The sequence below is a fragment of the Lagopus leucura genome, unplaced genomic scaffold (assembly GCF_019238085.1).
Source record: "Lagopus leucura isolate 7727_CA_CO unplaced genomic scaffold, USGS_WTPT01 Super-Scaffold_739, whole genome shotgun sequence".
In the NCBI taxonomy this organism is placed as follows: Eukaryota; Metazoa; Chordata; class Aves; order Galliformes; family Phasianidae; genus Lagopus; species Lagopus leucura.
The window spans coordinates 18,888,195-18,899,205 of NW_024962255.1; the positions used below are offsets into that span (position 1 = coordinate 18,888,195).

The 11,011-nt window shown below is 44.2% G+C and overlaps 2 protein-coding genes and 1 long non-coding RNA gene across 4 annotated transcripts in view; 2 read left to right on the forward strand and 1 right to left on the reverse strand.

Moving 5' to 3' along the window:
- The window catches only part of PANK1 (pantothenate kinase 1), a 44,305-nt gene extending 37,704 nt beyond the window's left edge, over nt 1-6,601 (reverse strand). The window contains exons 1-3 of one of the 2 annotated variants that reach the window (XM_042862824.1): nt 6,389-6,601; nt 5,376-5,564; nt 2,569-2,731 (exon numbers count right to left, since the gene is read on the reverse strand). The gene's annotated coding sequence lies outside the window, so the exon portion shown is untranslated. The remainder of the gene's footprint in view (nt 1-2,568; nt 2,732-5,375; nt 5,565-6,388) is intronic. The other variant, XM_042862825.1, reaches the window with a different exon arrangement.
- Nucleotides 6,334-9,421, forward strand: LOC122175286. The gene is made up of 4 exons (XR_006177378.1): nt 6,334-6,417; nt 6,538-6,798; nt 8,707-8,863; nt 9,335-9,421. It is a non-coding gene; the product is annotated as an uncharacterized LOC122175286 (long non-coding RNA).
- Nucleotides 9,422-9,555: 134 nt separating this feature from the next.
- The window catches only part of LOC122175471 (kinesin-like protein KIF20B), a 195,598-nt gene continuing 194,142 nt past the window's right edge, over nt 9,556-11,011 (forward strand). The window contains exons 1-4 of the mRNA XM_042863160.1: nt 9,556-9,570; nt 9,639-9,704; nt 9,899-10,037; nt 10,418-10,602. Of these exons, the coding sequence (XP_042719094.1) occupies nt 9,556-9,570; nt 9,639-9,704; nt 9,899-10,037; nt 10,418-10,602 (405 nt within the window). The remainder of the gene's footprint in view (nt 9,571-9,638; nt 9,705-9,898; nt 10,038-10,417; nt 10,603-11,011) is intronic.

The following is an 11,011-nucleotide window of genomic DNA, read 5'->3' on the forward strand; positions in this document are numbered from 1 at the left end:
GTGCTTGATAAAAACATCATTTCAGTGAAAACCTTTCAGTTAGCTGTGACCAAACTCTGAGTAAGGAAGTCTGGTTTGTTTCAAAACTCTATGCATCCTTGGCTGGAAGATTTTTTTTTTTTTTTGCCAGCTTGAGGTGGGACAGCATCGAATGAAGAACACAACTCCAGTTGGAAATTCTCTAACAAGCAGTTCCAGGTATGCTCAAAGGTAAGAATAATATGCTGTACACCAACCAGTTCTACGAATATTTGACTCCCCTTTGAAGGAGTAAACGATGCCACTTGACAAAGCAATTTAGCCAATCAATGGGGGCCTAATAAAAGAGAATCAGTCCTGCCCTTTTGTCTCATCAGCATTTTTGCCTGCTGCTCCAGCATCTGTTTGTTCATACAGATTGGCTTGCCAATCTGGATAAAAATAATGGTGTAAGATTGTGTTTAATCAACCAGCTGTACCATCTTGGTTTTGACAAGCAATTGAAACTTTCCAACTTTTTATCTCCTTTAATCTGTTGGTTGGCTTTCAGCAAGACAAATGTGACTCTTCAGCACTGCAAAGAGCACTGTAGTCTGACTGCATGGCACAGTCTCTTCAGAAGTATGACTATGCAGCACAGATGTTTTCCATCTATTAAAAATCCCTGTTTTGTTTTTCCTATAGGATGAGCACTGTCCATCCTGAAATATTTATAAAGTATAAGCTTTTAACAGGAGGAAAAAGTGCTCAAAGCAAAACAGGAAACGCCTTGAGCCATTTTCTATTGCCAAAGAGCTATTATTTTCAAGTACTTTATAATAAGAAATCTGATTTATAAAAAAGCAAGGAATGCACATTCCTAAATTTTAGGATAATAGCTTACCTAACACCAAACACTTGACTTTTAGTTTAGATATAAAAAATTAAGTGGGAAGCTTCAGTGGGAAACTCAGATTGCAGTTATATTGTTTAGTTCTACTACCAAGTGTAACTGCACTTTCAGAACAAGAACTTAACATGTCTGAAGCAATTCTGAGTGCTTCACTGACTTCCCTGGAGGCTCAAACTGAACATCTGAAGGCCACTGGTGCAACTGCCCTATTCCACTTGTGTGCTCCCATGAATTCAAGAAGCACAGAGTACCCAAAGCCTGACAACACTCTGAGGAACAGTACATAATGTCAGAGAACAGCAATGGCTCCTGAGGTCAGGACACAGCTGATGCTGCTGAGTATAAAAGCAACTATGTCTTGGGTGTCAGAGCCAGAAAAATGAGTAATGTTACACAGAAATACTGTAATGGCTACACTGCATCCTGGTCCTTGTATATTGCCCATCTCACACCAGCAGTAAGCTTCTTGCCTTTGAACCACACCTTTTTAAGATGCCTTATATCCTTGAGACACTTCAGTGGCCAATTTTGTGGCATCTGCATGGAACCAAAACATACATAATATACATACTCACATAGAGATATATTTTAAGCCAGTTTCACTTCTTTCACTTTGTGCTACTCTGGATTCATACTGACTTTGTGCTCCAATGTATTAAGCTTATCAAGTTTCCAGTAAGGTGATGGAGCAAAGGTTGAGAATGTTACAATCAACAGAACGACTTCTATTGGAAACACTTTTTAGGGCTGTTTTGAGGGCTCTGGGACTATTAGACCACTACTCGTAGACTAAAGTTTATGTAACACTACATAAGAAGAACCAGTATTCTCAATAAAAAGCCATCCTAATGAATAAAGCTCAAGTTTCTTGCACCACAAAGCATTTCCATAAGAAGCCTAGAATTGAGATAAAGCTTCTTAAATCTCTACTGAAATAAAACTGAAACATATATTTCATTTTAGGGAAGCGTGTCCTCAGGTTTTATCATTAAATTACAGCTGCCTATGTTGGTATTTATAATGCTCTATGGATGACTGAAAATGAATCAATAACACATGGAGAGAAATAAAATTTCACTAACAGGATCTGGAATTAATTCCCTCTCCTCCACCTGGCTTAACTTACAAGGTAATACACAGTCCTCAAGGAAAATAATTAGCATATTGCATGGCAAAAGGCCTAGTCTCCAACTTGGAACTAGGAAGACATAAATACACTTGCACAAAATACTTAGTATATGTTAAACAATTGTTTTGAGACACATGATATAAATTCTAAACACCTGCTGACCAACTAAACCATTTGCTACATGTATGGGAACTGCTGAATCACTGCCTGAACCTCTGATTGATTACCTGAGGTGAGCAATGAGTCAGCCACAGGAGCACAGATGAAGGCAATCCACCTGTGCTGCCGGAAGGAGTGGAGCCTGGCTGCACCTCTTCTAGACCCACTTAAGAGTTGACTACCAGTAAGGAAGAATCTCTTCTGGAGATCTCTCCTCTGGAGTTTTGCAGTGAGCCCAGGATGTGGGTAAGCATTCTATCTAGTCTCTTTTTGTTATTATAACCTGCTTAGCTAAACTCTTGTTTATTTCATAATTACAACATCTGTATATTCATTGATGATACACTACATGACTATGAACCAGGCAGACAACAGCAAATGCTTGTATTAATATGAAAACAGCTCTTACCATTTTCTCCAACAAAGGCCACTTCTGCTATTATAACAACATGGTACTGTGCTGTTCAGCCTGATCAGCAGACCAAATGCTCCAGCTCCTTTCAGTAATTCAGCAACAAAATACTCAGCCACCACAGTGGTCTCATGGTGCTTGTTGCCAGCTACAGAAGGACCTAGAGAAGGCAGAACAACAAGACAGTACAGAAAGTAGAACTTTGTTACATGTGCTCATTAAAGAAGGAGCTGCTCAAACTGAAATAACCCAAGAACCCGAGTACACTCATACAGTTAGTAACCATAATGATCCAAGAGACAGTTGCAGCTTCATGTACATTTCAAGCCTGTTGAGAAGAGGCAGAAGTTTCTAATATCAAAATGCTAGATCTAACCTTCAAACCAGTGACTATTTTTGTTATTGTATAATAGAAAACGATTTTGAAACTGTGTTGTTTAATTACAAGATTAAAGAGTTGATTATAGTTCAAATGTTCTCTTTAGTTCATCAAAGGTTTGAGTAATAGCAAGAAGGTACAGAAGGAATAACGAGAGGCTGTCTGTCTCAACTGTGCTCTTTCCTAAGACAAACTAAATCTTGAGTTATGCAAGCTGAACAAAATACATCTCAGTAAATATATTTCAAACCTTCTCCCACTTCAGTTCCCTTGGAAGGAGTAATACTATGTTTTTTCACACACTGGTGTTCATAAAATCCTTCAAAGATTTACAAACAGTTATCCTCATGGCCGGGAGTGCTGTCATGCTCAGTGCCTGCTGGAGGGCAAGCTACATGAGTCATCTGCAGGGGCCAGCCTGTTTGGCCTTGCTGGGCTGCAGGTGGCTACTTCGGTACTTCATGGATCCAGAGGAAGCTTGGGCACACACATGCTCAAACACAAAATGACACTGAAGAACCCAAAGCATTTTTCTCTCAAGCTTGCGCTTTTAAAGCTAGTCGTAAGATCTCTGGTAATATGAGACCACCTCTTAAAGGAAACCAAATTGAGATGTTATAAGGAACAAGCAGGAAATAGGTAAAGAAATAAGTAAAGAATAGCAAAGCAATATGGACAAAGCCAGGAACTACAAACTCGAGGAAGCAGCTCATTGCAGTCCAATCATCAACCTGCTCCCATGATGCCCACTAATCACGTTCCTCAGTGCCACATCTCCATGTTTCTTGAACGCCTCCAGGGATGGTGACCCCACCACCTCTCTGGACAGCCTGTGCCAGTGCATCATCACTCTTTCTGAGAAGAAACGTTTCCTATATCTGACCCAAACTTCCCCTGGCACAACTTAAGGCTATTACCTCTTGTCCCATCGCTATCTACACGAGAGAAGAGGCTGACCCCTGCCTCACTGCCACCTCCCTTCAGGCAGTTGAAGAGAGTGACAAGGTTTTCTGAGCCTCCTCTTCACCAGACTGAGCAATCCCCGTTCCCACAGCCACTCCCCATAAGACCCATGTTCCAGGCCCTTCACAGCTTTGTTACCCTTCTCTGGACACGTTCCAGGATCTCACTGTCTGCCTTACCCTGAGGGGCTCAAAACTAAATACATACTTGAAGTAAGGCCTTACCAGTGCCACGTACATGGGGATAATCACCTCCCTGCTTCTGGTGGCTGCATTATTTCTGATACAAGCCAGGATGCCATTGGCCAACTAATATCCCCAGATTCTTTTCCTTTGTGCAGCTTTCCAGCCAAAATGAAGATATGGTAAAGCAGAATATACCTATAGCACTATATGAAAATCAGAAAATGAACCATCTGCCAAATGAGTTCATAGAATGAGCTGCATGTGCGTTAGACATAATGACACCTGAAGGCCACTGGCTGCAGTGAGGGAACTTCTATATGGAGTCACATGAAAGGCAGCGAGAAATACCTCAACAGCAATGCAAATGATGGGGAAAGGGGTTCATGCAGCACCTACCAAAGAGATAACTCAAGAAATGCACCAATTTCTGCAAGGGCACTTCTGTCAATGAGCTCCAGACTAGCCCTGCAAGAAGGACCTTCCCTGAAGCAGGGCCAGAAAGTCTGTACGAAGTAAATCCAGGCACTAAGGGGACACAGAGGTGGCTTTGTTAATTTTCCTGGCAAAGGTGAGACTACAGAGCTGCTAAAGCCTGGCTTGGTTTGCTGCTGCTCGATGTGTTCAGAGTGCTGGGCTGAATCCCAGCAGTGCTAATTGTGTCTCTAATTACTTCTGATAGCAAAGCAAAGCTAACTGACACAAACTGTATTGTAGGGCATCTTCCTGTCACTCAGATGAGCAGACTGTCCACAACTTTTGAATCCTGTCCCATATACAGGGAGCATGTGTTTCCCAGGATAAGGGGAAGAGTTCTACTATGTCATTTACAAAAACCATAGGCCCCTGGAGAGCAGTAACCTTGCTCCACAACTTACAGGCAATTTTACAAGAAACGACCAAATTTCAGAGGCAGTAAGTTAACAGATTTTGCAACAGATAATTCTGTTGTAACTGGCTATCCTTGCACAAACCACTTAAGGAAAGCGTATTGGTTGAAAGCCATAAAGTGCATATACATAGATGGAGTGTCATCATAGAATCATGCAAAAGCAGGCTGGGTTATGCCGTGCTAACGTTTTCTTTATCACTGTTTGTATGAGGCTAAGAGCACGTGTTAGATTGTGTTTTAGTTTGCTCTTTTCATATGTTGGTGGTAGACCTCTGAGATGCTAGGTTAAGTTATGCTGCATATGCAGTACAATAAAAACAGCTTTAGAAATCCAGTACTCAAAGAAAACGAAAATGTTGCTTGTTATGTGTTCTTTATTATGTCTCACCTTAGCAGGGTGGTTTTTTGTTGTTGTTGTTGCTTTTAATACAGATAGTCTCCAACCTTTCTAGGACTGTATCTTGCAAAATTGTCTGAGATCTTCAATTTACCTTCTCAGCTACTTATAAAAAACAACTGTCAGGTTTGCCCTAGAAGCAAATTTTTCCTTTCTTTCTCAATTGTTCTCAGTCCTCTCCTGATAAAAAAAAATACGACTTGGGAATTAGTTTACATAGAAGATACGTTTAAAAATAACCTTTAACAGAGCCTACAGGAGCTTGTTGGTTTTGCTTGGCAAACAATTTCCAATTCAAAGTTGCATGATCTTACACCATTAAAACAGAGCAACTCTTGCAACATGGCCGGCATCCAAATAAAAATCAAGTAACATTTATTACCAATATGACATAACTTCTGTTTAAAGAGAGAAGGGATTTCAAACAGCTTAGCTGAAGCAGCAGGATCTACACAGAAGGATTTTATACAGAACTGCCTGCACTATACAGCATTCTTTTCTTCAGATGAAAAACAAACCTTTCTGTTTGATAGTTACCAACTACTTCCAAGATAGTTTTCCTTTTATTTCAGCGTAAGACAGACAATTCTCATTGCAGATCAGAAGATTCCTGCCTGAGTCTAAAGGGAAGCTCATGGCAATTTTTGTTAGCAAAACGCACAAGTTGCCATGCTGCAATTCTGGAACACGATAATGTGATTGGCACGACTGGCATTTCATGTTTTGACCACAAAGTCAAATAAAGTAGCCCGAACAATAACTTCCAACAGAGTAAGGTTCCGAACACAGACAGCATTACCCGCAGCTGCATGAGCGCTGTACCCGCAGTGAGGAAGAGCCGAAGTGACACGAGGCCGGCAGTTCGCCAAGCGGAGCGCCTTGGCCTCGGTGCTCCCTGCAGGCAGCGATCAGACCGCCTGCACGCAGCGCACCGCAGCGCAGCCTCCGGGACCGTGGGAGCAGCAGAACCGCAACCACGCGAGGATCGACGAAAGCGGACTTACAGACATCCTGACAGGCCTAGGGACGCGCGGTAAGAGAAGGGGAGACGAGGGACCCAGGCGATATGCCGTGCAGCGGGAGTCCCGCTGCCCCTAGGCGTTCTGCGCGGGTATGACAAAAAAAAAAAAACAACCAAACTCTGCGTGAACAGCTGCGCAGCCCAGCGCCATCCTGGAGCCGGACGGCTCTCACGAGGAGCCCTCCTACGGAATCGGCACGACCGAACCACCGCATACCCCTACGACTACATCTCCCGTCGGGCACTTCGCCAAGGCACCGCCAGCGCCGACAGCCAATCCCAGCTCGAACCCAGAATGCGTCGCGGCTCCGCGCACTGCCATTGGCTGAATTTGAAAACAACGCGCGAACGTTAGCGGGCGTGCTCTTTGGACGGCGGTGGCGCTGCGCGCAGGTGGGCGGCGCAGTGGGGCGCTCGGCACGGGCTCTGAGGGTGCGGATGGCCAGCGCGGTGCGGGCACGGGCCTCCGCGGGCCGTGGGACTGAAGCGAGGGGCGGTGGCGGACCGATCGGCGGGTACTGCTGTCTCCTCCCGTGCCATGAAGGTCCTGATGGCGGGTGAAGGCTTGCCGGAGAGGGTGTGGCTGAGGTCTCCTCCAGCCCCATGCGGCTGCCCTTGCATCCACTGGCAGCCCCTCCTGGCGCGGACAGGCCGACGGGAGAGCACTTCTTCCGCGGTGGTATCTACGATTTCCGCCTCGGGACGTCCGAGGTGTCCGCAGCGCTGTCGTGCCTGACGAGCAGCTGGGCGATCGGCATTTCGCAGCGTTACCGATGTCAGCGTAACTCTCACATGTAGGGCTACTGTTCCAGCTCTGCGTGCGGCGCACCGCTTGCTTCTCCTTCTCAAACGAGAAATCACAGCACGAGAGCAGGATCCTGCTAAATGCCGCTTTGCGAGCAGCCATCGCTGAACGTAAAGCGGCGGTTATGAGACGTGCGGCCCCTTTGGCGGCGTCGGCGGTTTGCGGTTGCCTAGCGACCTGCGGGAGCGACCGTGCTCGGCGCGTCCTGCTTAAGACGGCGTTTACTGAAGCTCGGGCGGTATTTCAGGGCGGGCTTTCCCCTGTTTGAAAGCTGTAGGGAGAGAGAAGAGAACGCCTGGCCCGTTCTCTTCAGCATGACTTTCGGCGATGGCTGCCTAGCCCTGTCCGACTCGGTAGCTGCGTTTTGCTGGTCGGGTAGGAGGGCTGAGCTGTGTGTTGCTCCATCCCGGCTTTTTGTGCTGCTCGCGCAGATCAAAAACGTGACTGCGTGAGAGGCAGCGCTGTCAGCGAGCGAAGGGCCGTGCCCCAGCGCTGGTCCCATCGGCCGCTTTAACCGCTGAAGTTCATCAAACGTTTCCTATTCCCTATTAGCACTTACGGACACTGTATGTGCGCTGCTGGAGCTTGGCGTGAGGGTGTAGGGTTGTAAGGCGGCTGAATTGCTGTCCAAGCTGTAGGAAGCCGGGCAGCACCAAGTGTTAGAGTGCTTTTTGCCGTGATAGATGAGTGATATCCTGACAAGCTATTTCAGAGGGCAAATATAAACTGCAAAGATGGCACCTGTAGTATCAGAGGAAGAAGTAACAGGAGAATGAAGTGTGGGCAAAATACACGGGTATTTGTATGTCAGATGTGCATCTTAAGGGTTATTTGGGTGTCCTGTCACGCTGAATCAATTACACTTTCCTTTTCTGTAGCAGATCACTGCTGAGACTGAGATGCACTGAAGGAGTTAAATTGCGGATTTAAAAGCCAGCAGTTGTACTCTGGCATGAGGTTTTCTGATGTTTAGTATTCTCTTAATACCAAAGCTACCTGTTAGACTTCACAGTGCCTCTGAGTCCTGCCTTGTGTACAACTGCATCGGGTTATCCTTTTTCATACCAACAATTGATTAGGTGCCACAGGGATAAGCCATTGCAATGTTCTATTGTGATAAGCTTTTATTCCAAAAGGAGACTCGAACTGCAAAATGAGATGACGGGAAAGGTTATGTGGAGCGGGCCTGCTTTTACTAAATGGTATCTGTGACTATTTCCATCAGCCATCATGGCTCTAGCAAGGCTGTGCTACATGCAAAAGGCTTTTTCCCGATGGGCGGTTGTGGTGTGATTTAGTCTGACAGGCAGCTCAGCACCACAGGGTTTGCTCCTTGTAGGGAGATGGAGGGGAGAATAGGAAGAAGCAAGAGTCAGTCCACACACACAAAGCAAACTGCAGATATCACTTAGTCTCATATTTCCTAACTGAGCTTAGGAAATCTGCATCGTGCGTTGAAAGAGCAAAGAATAATTTCTTTTTGTATCATCTTGCAGAATGGAAACAAATTCAGAAGAAGATAACATTTTGAGGCCATCCTATGTAGCTGGCATAGAGCTTCCAGAAAGAACAGGACTGGTAAATGTGGAAGACATAAAAACAAATCTCTCTGATGAGTTTAGTTCAGTTTCTTCAAGCTCAGACATGAGCCGGGTAAGAAAGCTTCAATATTAAAATTAATTGGATCTTGTAAAAGAAACTTCATTCTTTTCTTGGTAAGAAGAATTAGAATCTTAAAGAAGAGATGACAGTCATCTGTGCCTTTAGACTGTGCATAGACACGTGTGTGTGTGTTGCTTTGATACCTTGTGAGGTGCCCCAGTCTCAGTGGGTGAAGCTGACGTCACTTCAGAGAAGCAGAGTGATGGAAGACTTGTGCTTATAGTTGGCCTGAATGCAGTACATGAGTGTACTGCAGTATTATTTGTTTTGAAACTCTAGGCTCTCACAAGGAAGTTTAGCAGGGGCCAAAGCACTTGTGAAAACAGAGTGAAATATTCGTGCTTCCCGTGTCATCAAATGAGTCTGTTACAACAGGCTGATGACAAGAATGCTGTGTAAATGTGCTAATCATCAAAGAGAGGATCTAGTCAGATTTGTAACTTCCAGCTCTTTCCATTTTAGAGGTCTAGTTTGGAGCCTAGGGGACACATACAAGTTTGCCTGCGCATTAAGCCCTTCACAGCACTGGAAAGAGCAAATGGATCACAGGTAGGACATTTACTTAATCTTAACACTAAAAACAAACAAACAAAAAAGCGAACTACCAAACAAAAGAAAACAAAGCACCCTTAATGTATACTTGTTTTCTTTTCCCCTTATGATGATCTTTTAAAACACTTTTGATGCCTGCATTACTTGTGCTTCCCTTTAATAGGGGTGTGTTTCACTTGAGGACTCAACAAGCGTTATACTGAAACCCCCTAAGAGCTCCTGGAGTCGACTGACTGACAAAACTGCAGGACAGGCGATACAGAAATTCACCTTTTCACGAGTAAATGAATTTTCTTTAAATGCCTCTAAGTTATGCGTGGAAGATGTTGCTTGTCTTCTGTTACTTAATATAAAACAAACAAGCTTCTCTTAAGAATTCTCTGTATGATTATAAGCGTGTATCTGACTCCTACAAGTATGTAAGGATTGCTTAAACAATCTAAAGAGATTAACCAGCTTCTTGGTAACGTTCAGGTGTTTGGACCTGAAGCAACTCAAGAAGAATTCTTTGAAGGTACAGTGAAGCAGCCAGTGCTAGACTTCCTAGAAGGATGTAATCGCCTTGTTTTTACGTATGGCATTACAAATGCTGGGAAAACCTACACATTCCAAGGTAAGAGTAGAATTTTTTTTTTTTCCCTTGAATTAGTTTCTTAAAGCAGGATTTACTTCAGATTATTTCAGAGAGGGGAGGAAGCCTGGAAAACAGTTAAAAGCTTGCATATTTGTTAAATGTGGGATTTTGCTGCGTTTTCTTTTCCCCCTTCTCTTATGGCTAAGCTGATGCAGAACATCCTGGCTGTTTTCAAGTGATGCCCTGTAATGTCTAAGGAATGGGTTGTGTTTCACTAGTAACACTGCAAACGCTGCTTCAGACTGTAACTGGCCTCTAAATTCTTTGTGCGTGCCTTGAGATTCAAATCAGTTATCTTCGTCTTCGTTTACTTTGTACGTTGCTCATGATAATTACTGGGGCCTTTCTTTTGCTTACAGGGACAGAAGATGATGTTGGTATTTTGCCAAGGACGATGGATATGTTGTTTAAAACTATTGGAGGAAGGCTATACACAAAAATGGATCTGAAACCTATTCGGTGGCGAGATTACCTAAAACTGACTAAAGACCAAGTGAGAGAAGAAACTGCTCTTAAAAATTCCTTGCTTCGTCTGACAAAAGAGGTAGGAGACTACTTCATAAAGAAACGATGAGTACATGCGTCTTGAGAGAGCTCAGTGTGATGCTGTGCATTGTGTGATGAAATAGGCTTGTGTGTTCTCACGTAGTTGTTTATTCATCTTTCTGTTCCTGTCGAAAAAGAATGAAGCATCTTCTTAGTGGCATGCCACACCATAGTGGGGTATTTCAGTTGTGGAGTTAGATTGATCTTATTGAGGAGTTAGTTAAGTGTGCGTCAAAGGCAGGTGGCAGTCAGACTCTTTCTGAATAACTTTGAGAGCCCAGGCACGTGTTAAGTCTGGCTGCAATGATCTGTAAGTATGGCGGGGGGAAACAACACCTGTCTTCTACATGTGCATGAACCAAAGCTGTGTAAAACTGTTCCAGGTTTAGTGAGGATGTGGAAAGAAA